Source organism: Genypterus blacodes, unplaced genomic scaffold, assembly GCF_046128005.1.
Source record: "Genypterus blacodes isolate CSIRO-AG114 ecotype Tasmania unplaced genomic scaffold, CSIRO-AGI_Gbla_v1 ptg000037l_1, whole genome shotgun sequence".
NCBI lineage: Eukaryota > Metazoa > Chordata > Actinopteri > Ophidiiformes > Ophidiidae > Genypterus > Genypterus blacodes.
Genome location: NW_027466850.1, coordinates 4,304,746 through 4,327,126, shown reverse-complemented (window position 1 = coordinate 4,327,126; position 22,381 = coordinate 4,304,746). Strand labels below are relative to the sequence as shown.

General features: G+C 38.3%; 7 protein-coding genes across 7 annotated transcripts; all 7 read right to left on the bottom strand.

Moving 5' to 3' along the window:
* Window positions 1-1,685: 1,685 nt before the first annotated feature.
* Window positions 1,686-2,768, bottom strand: LOC142996219 (odorant receptor 131-2-like). Its single transcript, XM_076147120.1, has 2 exons — window positions 2,616-2,768; window positions 1,686-2,471 (listed from the first exon to the last, which is right to left on the bottom strand). The coding sequence occupies exons 1-2, from the start codon at window positions 2,766-2,768 to the stop codon at window positions 1,686-1,688; spliced, it is 939 nt and encodes a 312-aa protein (XP_076003235.1).
* Window positions 2,769-4,899: 2,131 nt separating this feature from the next.
* On the bottom strand, window positions 4,900-6,017 carry LOC142996218 (odorant receptor 131-2-like). Its single transcript, XM_076147119.1, has 2 exons — window positions 5,856-6,017; window positions 4,900-5,724 (listed from the first exon to the last, which is right to left on the bottom strand). Exons 1-2 carry the CDS (start codon window positions 6,015-6,017, stop codon window positions 4,900-4,902), a joined length of 987 nt encoding a protein of 328 aa, XP_076003234.1.
* Window positions 6,018-6,738: 721 nt separating this feature from the next.
* LOC142996217 (odorant receptor 131-2-like) lies at window positions 6,739-7,807 on the bottom strand. Its single transcript, XM_076147118.1, has 2 exons — window positions 7,652-7,807; window positions 6,739-7,560 (listed from the first exon to the last, which is right to left on the bottom strand). The coding sequence occupies exons 1-2, from the start codon at window positions 7,805-7,807 to the stop codon at window positions 6,739-6,741; spliced, it is 978 nt and encodes a 325-aa protein (XP_076003233.1).
* Window positions 7,808-9,435: 1,628 nt separating this feature from the next.
* LOC142996216 (odorant receptor 131-2-like) lies at window positions 9,436-10,478 on the bottom strand. The gene is made up of 2 exons (XM_076147116.1): window positions 10,323-10,478; window positions 9,436-10,227 (listed from the first exon to the last, which is right to left on the bottom strand). Exons 1-2 carry the CDS (start codon window positions 10,476-10,478, stop codon window positions 9,436-9,438), a joined length of 948 nt encoding a protein of 315 aa, XP_076003231.1.
* A 2,244-nt stretch (window positions 10,479-12,722) lies between these two features.
* On the bottom strand, window positions 12,723-14,010 carry LOC142996380 (odorant receptor 131-2-like). The gene is made up of 2 exons (XM_076147358.1): window positions 13,861-14,010; window positions 12,723-13,490 (listed from the first exon to the last, which is right to left on the bottom strand). Exons 1-2 carry the CDS (start codon window positions 14,008-14,010, stop codon window positions 12,723-12,725), a joined length of 918 nt encoding a protein of 305 aa, XP_076003473.1.
* A 2,404-nt stretch (window positions 14,011-16,414) lies between these two features.
* LOC142996215 (odorant receptor 131-2-like) lies at window positions 16,415-17,846 on the bottom strand. The gene is made up of 2 exons (XM_076147115.1): window positions 17,697-17,846; window positions 16,415-17,221 (listed from the first exon to the last, which is right to left on the bottom strand). Exons 1-2 carry the CDS (start codon window positions 17,844-17,846, stop codon window positions 16,415-16,417), a joined length of 957 nt encoding a protein of 318 aa, XP_076003230.1.
* Window positions 17,847-20,618: 2,772 nt separating this feature from the next.
* LOC142996214 (odorant receptor 131-2-like) lies at window positions 20,619-21,928 on the bottom strand. Its single transcript, XM_076147114.1, has 2 exons — window positions 21,779-21,928; window positions 20,619-21,419 (listed from the first exon to the last, which is right to left on the bottom strand). Exons 1-2 carry the CDS (start codon window positions 21,926-21,928, stop codon window positions 20,619-20,621), a joined length of 951 nt encoding a protein of 316 aa, XP_076003229.1.
* Between the last annotated feature and the right edge of the window lie 453 nt (window positions 21,929-22,381).

Below are 22,381 nucleotides of genomic sequence, written 5' to 3'. Positions count from 1 at the left end.
TGTGTGTTTGTATTTGTATTGATCACGTTGTCATAGGATTGCTGTAATGAGTATCAGGTGACACAAATAGGCTGAGCGAAATAACAGGTTGAGTGAAATATGAGATAGCCAGACCCTCTTTTTTTCTCTATATGTATATAAAGTTAATGTTATTTCTCTAAATGTTAATGGTATAACTAATCCCATTAAACCAAAATAATATTACAGTATTTTTAAGAGACGGATAAGTGACATAGTGTTCTTACAAGAGACGCCTTTAAATGACAAGGAACTGATCATGTGGAAATATTTGAAAAAGACAATGAGGGCAGCGAGAGTGGGGAGGGGGAGGGAGTCCATGAGCTGAGTGAGTGAGTGCATATTATACGGGGGTCCCTGTACCCGTAGAGGTGAGAAATCCCGGATTTCTAATCTTTCCAAAGTGCAATTACATGCTCCGGTTGTCGTTTGGTCAACCTGAGAAGAGATGACATCACCACTAACCACTGAAGGGAAGGATGGGCGGAGAAGGATTGTGGCCTTGCAGAAGTCGAAAGCCTGATATGACTGTATGTCTTTGAAAAATAAGTTACAAATGCAGATCCTTTGATGTGACTGTACGATTATGAATTAAACTGCATATTTTAGCTATTTTGGAGAGGTTTGGCCCAGCTAAGGCTACAGAAGATCACCTAATGATAAAAAAAAAACTTGCCACTCTGCAAAACTTGGCCTGTGAAAATCACGGACAGCGTGTGTGTGTGTGTGTGTGTGTGTGTGTGTGTGTGTGTGTGTGTGTGTGTGTGTGTGTGTGTGTGTGTGAGAGGGACTGCCCCATATACGAGTTGTTCATATGAGAGAGTTTTAGTACCAATTTGTACAATGTGGCTGTGAATAAATAATATTCTTATGAGGAATAAATTTGCTTCCTGCTTGCATTATAGTTTATTCTGTATATATTGTGCTACATTTTTGCACTTCTGGTTGGATGCTAACTGCATTAGCTTGTACTTCTAATATATCTAATCTAATCTAATATAATCTAATTTAATTTTGAGGTGGTACCTGATTTAAAAAGTTTGAGAACCACTGTTTTAGAGCATAAATGTATGCACAGTTATTTTACTTATGTGGTAAGGTTATAGATGTGAAAGTATAAAAAAGTTCTTGTTTGTTTATTGAAAAATATAGGTTTCTTTTACTTGTATTTTGATTAATACATTTTGTGATTCAAGATGTGGAATCTAATGATACAGGTGTCTGCTTTAATTAGCTTTGCTGTGTCTCTTTGATGTGTTTATAGTTGAATGCATACAAACAAGCAAAAAACACTGGCGAGATTGGCCTACTTCTGCACTGTTTGGTTTTATTATGCATTGGCCTTGACAATAAATAAATCGGATTACAATTTACAATACAATGGCAAGAATGACATTGAATAAATTATAAACTAATCAGCAGGGGATTGGGTCTGTAATCTCCAATTGCTCTTGATAAGTGTATTTTTAAAATAGTTACAATAATAATACATAAAAATAATTACAAATTATTTTGCAGATTGCATTCTCCATGCATATTTTGCATATTGAATCATCTCACTAGGTTAACTACTTTGTATAGGTTCTTATTGATTTTTCAATTAAATTAAACAGCTGAGCCCAAGCAGGGCCAATGAACTCAAAAACAGGACACTGTAACGTCCTTTTTCATTTTTTGTGTGGAAGAAAGTTTGTACATGTGTTACAGATCAAGTGTTTTTTCAGCAGTCTCCAGAACATCTTGTCTCGTAGCCCATAAATAACTGGGCTGATGAAACGGGGCAGGATCTGAACAAATACAGCGATAACAAAGCGTATGGCCAGTACTCCTGTTGGGAACAAGTATGACAGACCGCTGATGATAAGGTGGAAAACATAGGTGAGCATACACAAAAGCAGCTGGAAGCCATGGAGCAGGACAGTGTTTCTTGCTTTCTTTGCATCTGCAGTAGCTGCTTGTGCAGCAAAAAGGATCCTGAAATATGTATAGAACAGAATGAGCCAAACTATGACAAGCAGCACTATGTAAGAGACATCTCTCTTCTCAGTGAGGTACGGCTTTCTGAAAACTGCTTCCCTAAGGCAGAAAATTCGAGAATCAAGAAATTCCAGGGGTTCTGTGGCCAATGTGACAAACACATCTGGTAGGATTGAAAGGCCACTCATCACCCAAATCAAACCTATCACAGTGTATGTTTTCTTGACTGTACAGATCTGGGTGTGGTGGAGAGGGAAGCATATGGCGATGTAGCACTCTACTGCCATAACAGCTAGTGTGAGTGGGGTGTTAAGATTTGCAAATATAGCAACGAGTAGTAAAAGCATACAGAAGCAGACATTGAGAGTGTACACGGTATAACTCAGGACCTGAATCAAGGTAAACAGGGTAAGCAGGATTATATCATTGATCACCAGGTGGGTGAAAAGGATGTAGCGAGGGTTCATTCTGAGGATCTGTAGGAAAGGACAGAAGTAAAAAAGGCAGATGAGAGAGACAAAAAAGACGGAAGTTATTTTATATTCTACAGAGAGATTGTACTTTCTGTGTAGTTCAATCTGTTGTTTCTGATTGTTTTTTAGAACCGTGAAAATTCAGACCTGATGTTGGGTGAATGTATGGACCAGTGTGACGTTGACATAGTTGATGACGATACAAAGAGTCACAGTAATCACGTTCTTAATTATAGCTACTTGTAAGGTATCCCGATAGACAGGCGTTGTGACATTCCTGCCATTGTTTGAGAAGTTCATGTATCAAAGGACGGGACCCTCCAACACTGTTCCATGAGAGAAGAGAAGAGAAGAGCATTCTAAGTGGTTTAGACAATAATTCTAATAATAATAATTATATTATTGTTGTTCTGTCTGGCAATTTAGTAACCAAATGGACAGAGATTAAGTTAACTTTATTAAAATAACAGAATATTAACTGCATATTATCTCGAATAATTTTACTTGTGCTCCTAAAAAAGCAACTCAACTTTAGACTAAACACATTTTTGACACTTTTGTCACAAAATTGCTCCATTTATAGAACTTTCTTTATCTGTATGTCTAGATTAACAATTGAATAACAGCACTGATAACCGACTAGAAATGATTAGATCAGTGTCATTGACTGTGATCAAGTCTTAAGTGTATCTGTCACACACACACTTCATGGGGTCTGATTTAAAAGAAAAAAGATGTAACTGACTTTTAACATGCATGTCCTAAACAAGCAAAATGCACTTTTTGCTTTGCTTGATAATGTCACATACTATATCACAGTAGATATATTTGTAAAACTGATAAGTTATACTTAACTAGGATCCTAAAATTAAAGGCTACGTTTCAGCATAGATTCATGAAGTGAAATTCACCTTTGTGCCAATCAAACATTCCATTAATCTCAAAAAAACATTATGTGTGAGAGTTATTGTGTTGTGAGCACAAATGTACATACATTCATCAAAATTCAGAACCTGTAAATGAGAAACAAACACACAGTGTTAAAAGTGATGATAATATCATTGCTTCGATATAGCATTCTGCCTAATGGCAACACAATGAAGATATGTACGTACCTCCTGTGATCAATGGAAGACCACAAGGCAGATGTGTGAATATATGTAGGTTCAAACGTCCTATGGGAGCTGCGAGAGGCTTAATGCGTGTACTTCATGTGTGTGTAGATGCATGTTTGACAACAGGGGGATGCATTACAGCAGGTCTAAAGGTGTTATTACAGGAAATAAATGCTTGGTCAAAAGTAAATCCTAAATATATTATTATATACTATTTCTTTGCGCACTTTTTCTTTGACATTGTGAGGGAAATACAGTGGGTGTGTGTGTGTGTGTGTGTGTGTAGATACAGGGCAGATGTACTGAGCCTTCTGCGCTGGTTTTGGACGCAGATATGACACATTCTGCTCTAAAAAAACACGAGTTATAATGGATCAAACAGGTGCAGAGAAAAAGGAACAAGGGAAAGAAATCAAAGACAATATGGTCGTAACAGTGTAAACACATGGTAATAGACATGAAAGAAACAAAAGAAAGCAATAGGTATCAGTGACAAATTAAAAATGTAGGGCAAATTAGTATGAAGAACAAAAGACTCCTGAAAACCCTAACTCTCTTCCTCCAATAACAGCTCAGCATACGTCTCTACATTGCATGCAATAAGGCACCTATCTAACACAAGAAGAAAACTATGCTACAGATTTGAAGCACAAACTGTTATCCAAAGAAAAAAGAAAATATCGCTCACTGTAATGTTCACTCCCATAAAAACAGTAGAACTCTCATTCCCTTTCGTAGAACCCAAGCCATATCTAAAAAAATAGTTTGTAAAAGATTATTAACAGTAAATAGAGCGCAATTCATTTGGAATTCTGGGTGCAAGGGCCTAGAATCTCTCTCTCTCTCTCTCTCTCTCTCTCTCTCTCTCTCTCTCTCTGAGAGGGAATCTCTTTTTGATTTTATCACAGTCCGATCCATCAAATCAAAATCAAATCAAGGGTTAGGGTTAGTCTCTGCTACAAACAAACACGTGCAAGGAACAATTAATAATAACCAGTCATTGTTTAGAATAAAGGTCAATGAACAATAACATTACATTTTCCAGTTCATCTGGTCTTAGTATTCAAGGCATAAGCAGTAAGTTTAGTAAAATTGGTAATTTATTGGTCTTTTGATACATCAGATTGAATTCCATTGGCATCATTAATTACAAAATTGTCAGTTTTTAAATTTTCTGTTGTGATTATGTAGAATTCATTTGACATGTGAGCTCTTTGCTATACTGGAACTGTTTAATAACATCTTGTTAAATGGGTACACCAATAGATTATTTTGTATTTAACATATTTAATAGTTTTCTCTTCATTGTACCTTTATTAATGCTGAACTACTACAGTATCATCAACAATGGCATTCAGTTTAGTCTGTAGATTGGTGCTTGCTGTCACTGTGCACGTCTGGTACTGTTTCAAGTACTTTCTAAACATCTGGTCTCGTAGCCCATATACAGCAGGACTGACAAACCTAGGCATTATTTGAATGATGATATAGAGAACAAACTGTGTTGTTAGAGAATCGTGAGGAAACCAGTACCGCAGACGTTTGCTTAAAACAGGGCCAATATAGGTCAGCATACAGAGTAGCAATTGAAAGCCGTGAAGCAGGATTGTGTTCCTGGCCTTTTTTGAATCTCCAACAGCTGCTTTAGCAGCAAAGAAGATCCTAAAGTAAGAGAAGATGAGAGTGAGCCAAATAGCAATTGAAGAAATATTGTATATTATGTCTCTCTTTTTAATTATTAAAGGATGACGAAACATAGTCTCTCTGTTACAGAATATTCTAGAATTTAGGAATTGTGCAGGCTCAGTAGCTATCATCATGATCACATCTGGCAAGATGGAAACTGCACTCATGGCCCAGATCCAGCCAATCAAAATATATGTTTTTCTGACAGTACAGAGCTCATGGTATCGGAGTGGCAAACAGATAGCAATGTAGCACTCTATAGCCATGACAGCTAAGTTTAATGGACTGTTGGAGGTGGTAAAGACAGCAAATACAACGAGGATACAGCAGAGGGGCACAGGAAGTCTGTAGATAACATAGCTCATGACAAACAGGGTGGTTGTTGTAGTAAGTTGGATCATATCATTCACCACCAGATGGATGAACAGAATGTAACGAGGATTCATGTAAAATATCTGGAGGAGAAGAAAAAAAATCAATATATATCATATAATTAAAAAAAAATCGATACATATCATCACATAAAAAATAAACAAATTTGCATACTTTTTGATTGCTTATTCTGTCCACAAAATAGTCTGCTGACCTGGTGTTTCATGAAGATCCAAATCAGAGTTCCATTGATGTAGTTAATGGTGATGCCAAGTGCCAAAACGATCACATTCTTGATCACAGCTGAGTGGAGCGTATCACGGTTGAGCAGACCAGTTGAGGTAGAGGTAACATTGCCATCAGATGAGGAATTCATGAAGTAGATTTAAGGATCATTCAAACCTCCATTACAAAAGAACAGTTAATATTGTAATATAACAAAGATGTTATTAACAAATAGTCTTAGCAGTGCACGACACTAAAGTACACAACGCATGAAGACAGTGAACAGTGCATTCATCTTGTGTGATTAAGCATGTCTACACCTCATCTATGCGTTTGTTTAGTGTGGTGACTTTTACAGTGGTGGGTGTTTCATACATGAATCTAGAGAGACCGAGTTAGAATATCAGAGACAGTGATGTCATGGTGATAATGAACTGTGTTTTAGTTACAAGGTTGTGATTTTGCTCAAGGTCAATGTCTCTGGTTGTGGTCATTTAGTACAACTAGTGTGGAGAAAGCATCAAAAAGCGGGAGAAAAAGAACTGGAGCAGGATTAAGAATCTGTCCCTTGCAAACGTCTACTGGTCTGCGTTATGAAACGTGTGGGCCTCTTAAAACTAACTAACCTTACTCTGCGGTACTTCGCTTAAAAAACCCAACAAATATTGGCGGGTTTATCATCGTTAAGTTTTTCTTACTTACAAGTGTTTCTTGAAAACGAAACTCTGTTACCTTAATCATATGATGACAAGCTTTATTGTTGAAACTGACCAAGTCTTGACCTTTTACCTTCAGCAGGGTCTTCAAAAATGCTTGATGGTGAAAAAGTACAATTTATAAAGGACTGCACATCACACGGGTTCATATTTCACCTATTTAACTGCACTTTGCAAGTCATCTTTGTCTTGTACTTGGTCAACTGTTGTGTGCATGCACTGTACTGAGCAGGTATTTTGCTTTACATAATACTTCCTAAATACCTGGTCTCGTAGCCCATACACAATAGAACTAATAAACCTTGGCAGGATTTGGATGATGATAAAGCAAACATATAGCACATGTAAATAATGTTTAGGGGACCAGTAAAACGCAGCTTTTTTAAAAGTAGAATAAACAAATGTGAGCATACACAGAAGAAGCTGAAAGCCATGGAGCAGGACCGTTTTCCTGGCCTTCTTTGCCTGTCCATCAGCTGCTTTAGCAGTAAAGAAGATTCTACAGTAAACCACAATCAAGATGAGCCAAACAACAACTAAGTAAATTATGTGGGAAATGTTTCTCTTGTTCTTCATGACAGGGGTCCGAAATATTTGATCCCTCAGACATACAACATCAGAATAGAAGAATTCTGCAGGTTCTGTAACAAGCATGACAAACACATCTGGAGCAATGGACACTGTACTCATGGCCCAGATCAAGCCAATCAGAACATAGGTTTTTTTGATGGCCAAGACCTCATGGTATCGGAGCGGCAAACAAATAGCAATGTAGCACTCTATTGCCATGACAGCTAAGTTCAATGGACTGTTGAGTGTGGTCAAGACAGCAAATAAGATGATGATACAGCAGAAGCAGACATTAATTTTGTAGAAATTATTGCCCAGGACAAAGAGGAGGGTTGCTAATGTAACCTGGATCATATCGTTCACCACCAGATGGATGAACAGGATGTAACGAGGATTCACATATAATATCTGTAGGAGGGAGAGAAAAGGGAGTTCATATTTACATCCTTGTTTCACACCTTATCTCTTTTTTGTTCTTTTAATGATGAAGGCTTCAAACCTGGTTTTTCATGAAGGTGTGAATCAGGGTACCGTTAACATAGTTGATGATTATGCCAAGAGCCACAACTATCACACTTTTGGCCACAGCAGTGTTGAAAGAGTCTGGATAGATGAGACTAAATGATGCATTGTTGCCATAGGATGAGGAATTCATGTGGCTTAGTTAAGATCCTGTAAGCGTCTGTGAAAATAAAATAAAAGTCTGTTTAAAATGGTTTGATTTCAAGTTCAGGTGGAATAAGGTGAGCTACCCAATCAATAAAACATAACTTTCATTTATAATTTCATCTGTTAACACCCAGGCCATGTTCAATTCAGGCATGACAATATCTAATTTTAGAATAAAAGTTTTAAATGCTTTTGCAGCATTCATAGTTTCCCCCAGTTTCATCCAAACTCCAGAGGAAGACATGAATTGAAATAAAATGTACAAATGTGATAATTATGGCAGCAATTAATATTTAGGAAATAATTTGCTAACCCAATTAAGATAATACAAAATGTGAAAAGGATTAATGTACATATTATTTAATTTCATGATATTTCTTTTCTTTTCTACTGTGTACTAACTAAATTCCCCAAACCAACTTGTGAGGAAAAACAATATCGAAACAAAAATATTCACTGCCCAAAGGATAATTTATTCTTATTATGACATGACTGTGCTCTGTACAGTAATGATAATAAAATGATCAAACACACATCTAATACACTCTATGACAGAAACCTTACCTCAGACAAGCCACTTAGATCTGGAGATACATGAAGCATAAATCAAATGAGTCTGTTATCCGTGTGAGAACTTCATATATTTATTCATGATCTCCACTGAATGTCAGATAACAGGCCTGCTATTGGTTATATGTTGCCATACTTAAAATGAGCAGAAGGAAAGAAGGAAAAAAAGACCATCCCACTTTTCACAAAGAGACAGGGATGCTTAGGAGATTTCCACTGTCATAGTAGATATGAAATGGATTTTTTCTTTTTGCGTACTGATTAAATGACGTGAGTTGTCTTGGGTCCCAAAGATTGCAATACATGGGCAGGAAGAGTCTCGTGGCTGATGTGGACATTAGCAAAACGGCTATCCAAAATAAACATTGGAGATCTGCGGTCTCTCTGGCCTTCACTCTGGCGGCCTCACTGGCGGCCTCACTGGGGGTCTCACTGGCGGTCTCTCTGGCGGTCTCTCTGGCGGTCTCTCTGGCCGTCTCTCTGGCCGTCTCTCTGGCCGTCTCTCTGGCCGTCTCTCTGACAATAGAATTGGAAGTGCTGGAGCCAGAGCTGGAGCATGATTAGGAATATGTCCCTTGCAAACGTCTACTGGTTTGCATTATGAAATATGTGGGCCATGTGAAACTAACCAACTTTACTTTGCGGTATGTCGTTTGAAAAGACCCAACAAATATTGGCCGATTTATCATCATAACGTTTTTCTTACTTACAAATGTTTCTTAAAAATTAAACTCTGTTACATTAATCATATGATGAATTAGTTTTGTAAGTTTTGACCTTTGACGTTCGGCGGGGTCATCAAAAATGCTTGACGGGGAAGAAGTACAATTAAAAAAAAACAGCATATCACAACAGCTCATATTGCTCCTATTTAAATGAACTCTGCAAATCATCTTTGGCTTGTACTTGGTCAAAAATAAAAATGTACTGCATTACTCTGAATAGTTTTCTCCTTTTGGTTCTGTTTGAACAATTTTACCGTTATATAGTACAGCAAGATAATGACACGTCAAAGCTTATACAGTACAGGCCAGTGTGTGCCTTTCATTGTAATCTGAGAACTGTTGTGTGCATGCACTGTACTGAGCAGGTATTTTGCCTTTCATAATACTTTCTAAATACCTGGTCTCGTAGCCCGTACACAATAGGACTTATAAACCTTGGGAGGACCTGGATGATAATAAAGCAAACATATAGCACGTGTTTATAATGTGTAGGGGACCAGTAAAACACAGCACGTGTTAAAACAGGAAAGACGTATGTGAGCATACACAGAAGAAGCTGAAAACCATGGATTAGGACGGTATTCCTGGCCTTCTTTGCCTGCCCATCAGCTGCTTTAGCTGTAAAAAAGATTCTACAGTAAGTAAAAATCAAGATGAGCCAAACAACAACCAAGTAAATTATGTGGGACACATTTCGCTTGTCTCTCATGGTGGGGTTCCGAAATAAATTATCCCTCTGACATAAAACATCAGAATAGAAGAATTCTGCAGGTTCTGTAACAAGCATTACAAACACATCTGGAGCAATGGACACTGTACTCATGGCCCAGATCAAGCCAATCAGAACATAGGTTTTTTTGATGGCCAAGACCTCATGGTATCGGAGCGCCAAACAAATAGCAATGTAGCACTCTATTGCCATGACAGCTAAGTTCAATGGACTGTTGAGTGTGGTCAAGACAGCAAATAAGACGATGATACAGCAGAAGCAGACATTAATTTTGTAGAAATTATTGCCCAGGACAAAGAGGAGGGTTGCTAATGTAACCTGGATCATATCGTTCACCACCAGATGGATGAACAGGATGTAACGAGGATTCCCATATAATATCTGTAGGAGGGAGAGAAAAAGGGAGTTCATCATATTTACATCCTTGTTTTACACCTTATCTCTTTTTTGAGCTCGTAGTAATAAAAGCTTCAAACCTGGTGTTTCATGAAGGTGTGAATCAGGGTACCGTTAATATAGTTGATGATTATGCCAAGAGCCACAACAATTGCATTTTTGGCCACAGCAGTGTTGAAAGAGTCTCGATAGATGAGACTAAATGATGCATTGCTGCCATAGGATGAGGAATTCATGTGGCTTAGTTAAGATCCTGTAAGTTTAATCCAAACTCCAGAGGAAAAAGAAGAATTAAAACACAATGTACATGTGTGATTATTATGGCAAAAAATTATATTTTGGAGATAATTAGCTAACCCAATTTTAAACACTATCATTAAGATAATACAGAATTACTTGTAAAATTACAAACAATTGAAAAATATGAATATATATAAGGTAATTTTGTGGCATGTATGTTTTCCATTCTTTCTATTATTCAAAAATCAACTGGTGTGGACAAAAACAATATTATAATATAACAAAAAATATTTCAAAAAAACCCCCCAATATCTTCAAGTATTTTCTGCTCATAGGATATTTTATTATTATTATGACATGACTGTGCTCTTTACAGTAATGATAATAAAATAATCAAACACATCTAACACTCCACAACAGAAACCTTACCTCAGATAAGCCACTTAGATCTGGTGATACATAGAGCATAAACCAAATGGGTCTGTTATCCATGTGAGAACTTCATATATTGATTCATGAACTCCACTGAATGTCAGATGTCAGGCCTGCTATTGGCTGTATGTTGCCATACTCAAACGGGCATAATGGTTACGATGATGTCACACAGATATTCAGCAAAGTGAGTGTTGACAACTCAAAAGACATTTGGTTGTACTGTAGATTAAATAAGTATTTTCATTTTTTACAGACAAGCAGCAAATATATCTGTTATTTGTAGATTTGTGTTTGTTTTTATTTGTTTAATAAAATATAGCAGTCAGCATCAGGAGACACATTGCAACCACATGATTTAAAATCATTCATAAAGCTACCCATACATTTGTCAGCGCAGTAGTGTCATATCAAGATGTTATAGACAATTGGTGGTGTGGTGTGTATGCACGTGTGTGTATGCACGAGCAGAGCCCAGAGGCTGACGAGCTCAGCACCACTAGAATGTCTCCAAGATCCTGAAGGGATGATGAACTCCATCATAACAAAACATCACTATAACCAAATTTATAACCAATCCTACAAATCAACAGAAGGGTGCAAGAATTATCAACAAATATACAATAAAACAATTACAATAAAATAGAGTCTCGGGGTGGCAATAAACAGCCCATTGTTTTGCCTGAAAGGCTTAGAAAGTGCAGCAGTGGCCGGGGTTCCCTTCAGACAAGGAATAAAAGGATTAAGAATGATGGAGCATGGTTTTGTGATACTATCTGACAGGTCCAATCTGGTGCTTTTTTTTAAATGCAATATTCCCATTATCTTACAGTCATGAGTGCTCCCTGGCAGCAGAAGCATACTTTCTAACCAAAATATAGGCAGCTTTGCCTCAATGTACTGTATGTCTCCATTAACCCGGTTTTACATATCTTCTGGTTCTGGTTCAGGCTGCAGATTAGCACTGGCATTCCAGCGGGAAGGGCAACTGCTCCAGTATGAACTGGTTCAGCATACCACTGAGTTAACAGGTCAGATATTCTAATAGACGATTTAATTCCCTCGCCTAAGGAGCGTCTGCTCACAGTGGCCCAGCTGCTGCCCTTGGTTGGAGATCCCCTTTCTGTCAGGTTCATATTCTGCTGAATCCATCATTGGCCAGAAAGTGCTGATACTAGGAAGAAGGTAGGACCCAGAAGAGTGAAAACGCAACAGGTAGTAGAGTAACTCTTTCTTAATATTAACACAGAGAAGATAACTATTGGGATAACTGAAAATACAAAAACACTAAAGACTGCTGATCTGCAGTGCGTTCAGTGATAGTTTTGGAAATCGTTGTTTGGATGGAATGGTGACAGCCCTGGGTCCCCCGGGTTTTCACTGACATAAACAGTTTTATAAGGCCATTGGAGAGTTGCTTTGAGCGACAAGGACATAAGGGGAAAAAGAAAGCAAAATCATCACTGATTGTTGTTCACTTTGCATGTACCTGAAGGATTAAAAATTATCTTCATAACTTTATCTCTGATGTTTGCTGCTGTCATTGTTGAGTGCCTGTCAAGTCTTCTTTGTTTTGCTCCAATAGTTCCTCTCTGTACTACTTTCACAGTCATAATGCCTAAAGGGTTCACATGGATATTGCACCTCACGCACACGTCAGATTACTTTTTGAGGACATGTACAAAAATCGATCAATACATGTGACAGCATAGGTTAACAAAACTATATTAGGGTGTGTTTAGGTGTCAGAGTGCTTGGGAACTATACTGTTTTACGTAAAAAAAAATGCCTCGTTTGTGCATGGTTGCTCACTGTTTTTTAAACTGGCACAGAATATGTCTTTTCAGATACCTCCGAAAAGTGTTGTCTCGTACGCCATAGATGATTGGACTAATGGATCGTGGCAGGACCTGTACAACAATGTAGCAAGCGAAGAGTGAGTCTGCATAATATTCAGGCAGCCATTCTTTCAGAGCAGATTTTACCAGTGGCTCCACATATGTAGCCATACACAAGAGCAGCTGAAAACCATGGAGGAGGATAGTTTTCTGGGCTTTCTTAGCATCTTTGTTAGCTGTCTTTGCCGTGAACAGAATCTTGAAGTACGTGTAAAAGATGGTGAGCCACACGATAATGAGGTAGAGGATATAGGTCATATCTCTCTTCTTGGTAAGGTGAGGATTTGGGAAGGCAGTTTCCCTGAGACAGAACACTCTAGACTGAAAAAAGCCTAAGGGTTGTGTGGCCAGGGTGATGAAGAGGTCAGGGAGAACAGAAATCACACTTGTCATCCAGATGAGACCAATCACTATTACAGTTCTCTTTACTGTACAAATCTGTGTGTGGCGGAGGGGCATACAGATGGCGATGAAGCACTCAATTGCCATGCAAGCAAGGTTCAGAGGTGTATTTTCATTGGTGAAAATGGCAAACAAGACAAAAACACAACAGATGGAGACATTTATTCTGTAGAGGATATAGCTGATGAGGAACAGGGTGACGGTCAACATCAATTGCATCATGTCATTGATAACCAGATGAATAAAAAGGATATAGCGAGGATTCATGTAGAATATCTGGAGGGTCAGAAGAGAGCACATGGGAGGGAAGAAAATATTTAGAAAATCATTACAGTATAAACTTGTTTCACATGCAAAATGCCTAAAATGTTTCTTTATTCCACCCAATGGACAAGCACATAATGATTGTCATGTGTACTTGTGTATATGTTAATACTAGTTTGCTGTTGGTTGCAAGGGTCAGAATTTGTAATGCTGAGCTTCCCACACATGCTTTCTGCTTTTCTGCAATAGTAGTTGGACTCTTTGAAAGCACTGCCGGTTGCTGCTTTCATGCCCCAACCCCTACAAACATTATCTCATCATAAACTGATGACATTTTATTTCATTTAATTCATCATTATTTTTTATTAAAATGTACTTAGACCTGGTGTTTGCAGAAAGTGTGAATGAGGCCCGCATTGATGTAGTTGATAGAGATGCTGAGAACCACAACAATCATGTTCTTGGCCACAGCTTTGGTAAAGGAGTCTCGGTACTGAATGACCACTGTTATATTTGCAGGCAAGGCATTCATCTCTTGGAAGTTCAAGATGTTAATATCTAATAAAAGAGATGACAAATTGTGTCTCAACATCAGTCACAATGTGCAATGATCTATCAATCTATCTTTTTATCTATCTTTAATTTACATCATCTATCTACAGTATCTACCACACATGGTCATTGTAAATCGTATGCAGTAAAGAAATCCTAACAATGATTATCATTAACTAGTTCTTTTTGCATGAGTGAATGATCTTCATAGCCTGCCTGCCATGTAAAAAGCCTTGAAAATGTGTTTAATAAATGATAAATATATATTTCACTGTTTCAAGCATCAACAAAAAAAATTAAAACAATTTCAGGTCATATTCATATTCATTTTGGTGTAAGTCTATCCTCCAGTACTGATCATTAGAGAAAGGCTAGAGAATGTAGAGCAAAATACACCACAGACTGAACCTTGTCAGTATGAACACAACGTACTGACATTTTTTACCAACATAAGCAAATATAAACAACTGAAAAAAAACATCGGTGTGTATGGCTTATTCATTCATCTTTCTGTAGTATTTTAAACAATATGACTGCAGTGTAGTTTAGTACTTACCACAAGGAATGCAGTGAGACCAGGATGCCCAAGATACGTATGGCTCTCGAACAATCTTTGACTTAATATGTGGTGTGCCAGTGCCAAGAGATTCACGCATGTGCATGTGGAAGTGTGTGCGTGCGTGCGTGTGTTTGTGTGTGTTGAATACATGCTCGTAATGTTGTGGATATGTTTGTGTGTGTGTGTGTGTGTGTGTGTGTGTGTGAGAGAGTATGTGGGTGTAAATGTCAGTATACAGTGTGTCTGTATGTGTATGACCATATATTGTGCCTATATCCAACCTTCGCTTTCCTCCAAGATCCCAGCGAAAGCGGCCTCCAGTCAGTTTTGTGAGTCTCTTCATGACAATAGTTTATAGAGGTTTTTCAGTCTGGATTTTGAGTCCACCATAGCACAGAGACAGCATTGGTGAAAGTTGCAAATGACTTCTTCATTGCATCAGACAAAGAACTCCTGTCTGTGCTTGTCCTGTTAAATCTTAGTTCTGCATCGGATATCATTGACAACCTAATTCTATTGGAGGAACTACAACATTGAATTGGCATCATGATGATCATTTGAACACATCACATCAGTGGAACTGTATTAAACTAATTGAAGTCCTATTTATCAGATCGATTACAATTTGTGCATGTTATTGACAAATCCTCCAGGCACAGAAAAGTTAGACACGGCAATCCTCAAGGTTCACTGCTTGGGCCAATACTATTCTCTTTTTATGTACTCCCTTTAGATAATGTTATTCAGAAACACTCCATACATTTTCAGTGCTATGTGGATGATACCCAACTTTATTCGTTAATGAAGCTAGATGAGGCCAGTCAGTCAAATAAACTGTTTTTGTGCTTGGGCCTAAAGACCTGAGAAACGCATTATCTAATGATATAGCCACTGTGGATTACATTACCCTGGCCTCCAGCGGCACCGTAAGGAATCTAGCAGTTATCTTTGATCAGGATATGTCTTTTAACTCCCACATTAAAACAAATAAAAACAAAAATGTTTTTGAAAGTAATGCAGAAAATGACACATTATTATCAGGCTGCCCTAATAAGTCTCTAGAGACTCTCCAGCTGGTCCAGCACGAGGCAGGAGGCAGAGCTTTGGTCAGAGGTTTTCACAAACAAAGATACACATGCAGGCAGGCTGGTTGGCTATGGGCTCCTAGCCTTTAACAACTCACAGGATGACAGAAAAACCTGGCAAATGGGGAGAGGACACAATCTTGACGGCAGAAGAACATTGGATATTAGCAGCATGGAGGGAGCAGGACATATATACCAAACACACTCACACAGAGACAGAGACACACTAGATAGATATATATATTCTTATTGAGCCTAAAAGGGAAAATGTGATGTTACAGCAGCAAAAACAACCTATAAGGTAAAAACAACAAAATTATAGACACCAAGAATAAAATGGCTATGAGGCCAATGACAGACCCGTCTTTCCGGGTGAGTTTATTTATCTTTCTGCACTGATGCTGCTCCCTCTGCAGACCACAGCAAAATTAATGGCCCTCGCTACAAAAGACTGATAGAGGACCTCCAGCGGTTTGCTGTACACATTGAAGAATCTCAGCTTTCTCTGTTAAAAGAGTCTGCTCATGCCCTTCATTGTTAGCCTTCCAGTCTCGTCTGTTGTTCACTTGAACTATTTCATAGGGCCATTGGAGACTTGTTTTGAGTAACAAGACATAAAGGGAAATAGAGAGTGAAATTGTTGAGTCATGTACACATGGCATTACAGGTGCATATGCACTGAAATACGTATGTCAGGGTATGTTCAAGGGTAACAGAGTGTGCTTGGGAACAATAAAACCTTACTTTAAGAAAATGCCTCCTTGTTTGTGCATGGTTACTTTTTGTTTTCTTAATTGACACAGCATATGTCTTTTCAGATACCTCCGAAAAGTGTTGTCTCGTATGCCATAGATGATTGGACTAATGGATCGTGGCAGGATCTGTACAACAATGTAGAGAGCGTAGAGTGAGTCTGTATAATATTCAGGCAGCCATTCTTTCAGAGCAGATTCTGTCACTGGCATCACATATGTAGTCATACACAAGAGCAGCTGAAAACCATGGAGGAGGATAGTTTTCTGGGCTTTCTTGGCGTCTTTGTTAGCTGTCTTTGCAGTGAGCAGAATCCGGAAGTAAGTGTATAAGATGGTGAGCCACACTATAATGAGGTAGACCATATAGGTAATATCTCTCTTCTTGGTAATTTGGGGATTTGGGAAGGCATTGTCTCTGACACAGAACACTCTGCTTTGAAAAAAGCCTAAGGGTTGTGTGGCCATGGTGATGAAGAGGTCAGGGAGAACAGAAATCGCACTTGTCATCCAGATGACACCAATCAGTATTGCAGTTCTCTTTACTGTACAAATCTGTGTGTGGCGGAGGGGCATACAGATGGCGATGTAGCACTCCACTGCCATGCAAGCAAGGTTCAAAGGTGTAATTTCATTGGCAAAAAGGCCAAACAAGACAAAAACACAACAGAGGGAGAGATTTATTCTGTAGAGGGTATAAGTGATAAAGAGCATGATGATGGCCAATGTCATTAGCATCATGTCGTTGATGACCAGATGAATAAAAAGGATATAGCGAGGATTCATGTAGAATATCTGGAGGGTCAGAAGAGAGCACATGGGAGGAAAGAAAAGGTTTAGAGTAATCACTAATCAGTAATCATTACAGTATAAACTTGTTTCACATCCAGAATGCCTTAATGTTTCTGTGTTCCATCCAATGGACAAACTCATCATGCTTGACATGTGTTTTTGTGTATACATATATATGTATATATATATATATATATATATATATATATACTGCTACAGTTTATATATATATATATATATATTAACTTGCTGTTTGTTGCAAGGGTCAGAGTTTGTAATACTGAGCTTCCTACCACGCCCTACATGCTTTGCAATAGCAGTTGGACACATTGAAAGCACTGGTGGTTGCTGCTTTCATGGCCCAACCCCACAACCTATGAATATGTTAGCAAGGATAAAGCTAAATTACAAATATAGTCTCCCCAATCAACTTTTTTATTTCATTAACACATCTCTCTACATGTAGTTAAAATCAAACCTGGTGTTTGCAGAAGGTGTGAATAAGGGAAGCATTGATGTAGTTGATGGAGAGGCTTAAAACCGCAGCAATCACGTTCTTGACCACAGCTTTGGTAAAGGAGTCTCGGTACTGAATAACCACTGTTATATTTGCGAATGACGCATTCATCTCTTGGAAATTCAATTGTGTGCAATTATTAAATACTATAATAAATTACTCTACTAGCCTAAATATATAAACTATTGTCATATATAAAGGCCAATAATGCCCCCGTCGGTCACACATCGTATGCAGTTTTTTTAAAACATATTCTTAAATTACGATGAAAAATAATCCATCACCTTTATTATACATTTTATTGAAATCAGATAAATCACACTTATCCATGCAGATAGGCGACATGTAGAACTGTTTTTATAACAAACCCAATAACACAACAACAGTTAAAATGAAGTCATTTTGAATGTGAGTGAATGATCCTCATAGCCAGCCTGCAATATCAAAGCCTCTAAAATGTTTTAAATAAATTGTAAATAATAATAGATAAATAATTAAATGTTCCAAGCATCAAGCCACCTTTAGATTTTGTTAGTCTCACGTGTAAAGGTAAATTATTCAGGTGAGCATTTTGTTCGCCTCAATCATAAGATTACATATTATCCTAAAAGAAAATAATCAACATATTTGTTGTATTTGAAGTGAATGCATTTAAATAATTGAAGTTAAAAATGGTTTTAGCAGACAGACCAGCATACGGTGTCTTTTTGTCATAAAACTGCTACAGTTTAAAAACAATTCCAAGTTATATTAATATTCATTTTGGAAACAACATCTACCATCCAATACTGATCATCAGTCTGTGGAAGAATACTCCTTTGATCATCAAAGCTCTTTTTAACAGTGTCCTTCTTTGCATTGTTTTCTTGCCGTCGTTCATCTATAAAAGTGTCATTCAAGTTTTGTTTTTTTCCCTAGATGGATAATATTGTGTAATGAATTGTAATTGGTTCATACAAATGATCCTGAATGTAGTTTTTAGATTTAAAAAAGCTTAATATTCTGCAATGGAAGAAATAGAATCAAATACAGTAGTACAACATACACCACAGACTGGACCATGTAAGGGTTATCCTCACATTTGTCAGTATGTGTATAACATAATGATATACAGTATTTCTCACAACTTTTAGATAACATAAGCAAATATAAATATCTGATACACATGTTGTTTTAGGGTATTTCATTCATCTGTACTGTGGTATTGTAGACCATATGACTGCAGTGTAGTTTGGTACATACCACAGTTCATGTAGTGAGACCAGGACACCAAAGATACCTATGACTGTAGAACAATCTGTGACTTAATATGAGGTGTGGATAGCCAGTGCCAAGAGATTCAAATGTGTGTGTGTGTGTGTGTGTGTGTGTGTGTGTGTGTGTGTCATTACAGCAATGTGTGTGACCATACTGTTATTATCGTAAAGATGTCCAAACTTGTAAAATTTGATGGTAAATAAGTTGTGCAATGCAAAATTTCTGTCACAGTATGTCTCATGTCTTTATAGTCTACCATTCTACTGACACTAAATAGAAGGTAGAACCCAGATGCAGTTCAGTCAAAACATGACAGGTAGTTGAGAAACTCTTTACTGATGTAGTATTATTTACACTTGAGACGTTGCCATTGCAAAATAGACGGGAATAGACAGAGAACAAAACTATTGTGATCATTACATTACATTACATTACATTACAATCATTTAGCAGACGCTTTTATCCAAAGCGACTTACAATAAGTGTGTTCAACAAAGGTAGATAAAAGAACTTCAGGTCACAAGAAATCGTAAGCTCATTTCCTTCCTAAACCAACAGCTAAGAGCATAACTAGAGCTAGAGTAGAAGTGCAATAAGTTAGGTACTATGATGAATGAGAAAAAAAAGGACAGATTAGAAATGAAAGATTAGAAAACAAGAGCATCAGAAGAGCTAGGACAGAGTAGGTGATGTCCTAAGAGGGAGGATCCGGGTAGTGTTTCTTGAAGAGATGGGTCTTCAGCCTGCGGCGAAAGATGGGCAGCGACTCCGCTGTCCTGACATCAGTCGGGAGATCATTCCACCACTGAGGTGCCAGAACAGAGAAAAGCCGTGACCGCATTGATCGCAAGCAGGGGCCGCTGAGCGCCTGGGCAGCCAGTCGCCTGGAGGCAGCAGAGCGAAGTGGTCGGCCGGGGGTGTAGGGCTTGACCATAGCCTGGAGGTATGAAGGAGCTGTTCCTCTCACTGCCCTGTAGGCTAGCACCAGAGTTTTAAACTGGATGCGAGCAGCTACGGGGAGCCAGTGTAGAGAACGGAGAAGGCAAGTTGTGTGGGAGAACTTGGGAAGGTTGAACACCAGACGAGCAGCAGCTTTCTGGACGAGCTCCAGAGGTCTGATGGCGGAAGCCGGGGCGCCAGCAAGGAGGGAGTTGCAGTAGTCCAGGCGGGAGATGACAAGAGCCTGGATCAGCACCTGCGCTGCCTTGTCGGTGAGGAAGGGACGAATCCTCCGGATGTTGTAGAGGAGGAATCTGCAGGAACGCGTCACCGAAGCAGTGATCATAGAAAATACAAAAACGCAAGAAAAACACTGCTGATCTGCAACAAATTAGTTCTGGAATTCTTTGAAGATTAAAAAGACTTAAAAAGGCTACAGATAATAGTTAGCTCTAGGTGTGCTCTGCATGAATCCATTGATGGCCTGGCTGCCAGGTGAAAGATAAATACAAAACACACTGATACTCATGTAGGGGCTCATAGGAATCGAACTGTGTTGGATTTTCACTTACATGAACAGTTTCATAGGGCATGTGGCTTCACGGGTACATATCCACTGAAATATGTATGTTAGGGTATGTTTAGCAGTCAATGAGAGTGCTTGGGTACAATAAAACGTGTCAAATGTCAAAAAATGCCTCCTTGATTGTGCATGGTTACTTTCTGTTTTCTGAATTGGCACAGCATATGTCTTTTCAGATACCTGCGAAAAGTGTTGTCTCGTACGCCATAGATGATTGGACTAATGGATCGTGGCAGGACCTGTACAACAATGTAGCAAGCGAAGAGTGAGTCTGCATAATATTCAGGCAGCCATTTTTTCAAAGCAGATTTTACCAGTGGTTCCACATATGTAGTCATACACAAGAGCAGCTGAAAACCATGGAGGAGGATAGTTTTCTGGGCTTTCTTGGCATCTTTGTTTGCTGTCTTCGCAGTGAGCAGAATCCGGAGGTAAGTGTAAAAGATGGTGAGCCACACTATAATGAGGTAGACAATATAGGTAATATCTCTCTTCTTGGTAATTTGGGGATTCGGGAAGGCATTGTACCTGAGACAGAACACTCTACTCTGAAAAAAGCTTAAGGGTTGTGTGGCCAGGGTGATGAAGAGGTCAGAGAGACCAGAAATCACACTTGTCATCCAGATGAGACCAATCAGTAATACAGTTCTCTTTACTGTACAAATCTGTGTGTGGCGGAGGGGCATACAGATGGCGATGTAGCACTCCACTGCCATGCAAGCAAGGTTCAAAGGTGTGTTTTCACTGGTGAAAATGGCAAGTAAGATAAGAACACAACAGATGGAGACATTTATTCTGTAGAAGATATAGCTGATGAGGAACAGGGTGATGCTCACTATCATTTGCAACATGTCATTGACAACCAGATGAATAAAAAGGATATAGCGAGGATTCATGTAGAATATCTGGAGGGTCAGAAGAGACCACATGGGAGGGAAGAAAAGGTTTAGAAAAGAGTAATCATTACAGTATAAACTTGTTTCACATCCAGAATCCCTTAATGTTTCTGTATTCCCTCCAATGGTCATACACATAGCGATTGTGATGTGTTCCTGTGTATATGTTTATAGTAGTTTGCTGTTGGTTGCAAGGGTCAGAATTTGTAATACTGAGCTGGTTGCTGCTTTCCTGCCTGAACCCGACAACCTATGAAAATGTTGGCAAGGATAAAACTGAATTACAAACTTAGTGTCTTCATAAACTTCCAAATGGCATTTTATTCAATTAAGTTCATCACTATTTGTTTTTAAAGATCAATTCAAACCTGGTGTTTGCAGAAGGTGTGAATGAGGCCCACATTGATGTAGTTGATGGAGATGCTGAGAACCACAACAATCATGTTCTTGACCACAGCTTTGGTAAAGGAGTCTCGGTACTGAATAACCGCTGTTATATTTGCTGGTGACGAATTCATCTCTTGGAAGTTCAAGATGTTAATATCTAGTAAAAGAGATAATGAATTATTTGTCTAATATCAGTAATTTGTCCAAGGGGATAAATTAAGTATCTGTCGGTCTGTCTAATGATGTGCAATGATTAAATGCCATGATAAATTACTCTCCTGGCCTAAATAAAAGAGAAAACAAACTCAGCACTTTGCTGGATAGAACAGCTTGGCTTAATCAATACATTAACTCAATTGCCATTTATAAAGGCCAAATGGAGATTGCGCCATGTTATTGCTTTGAAATTTGGGGAAACCTTTACAATGCAATGATCTGCCTTCCTCTGTGCTGATTGACCAGCCTTGTTATGGTGGATAGCTTTCTTGTTATCCTTATACTTCAATGCTGTGTCCTAAATATGATACGACAAAAACATTTGTGTAAATTTTGTACTGTGCTAATTATGTCACAGTGCAAGAATC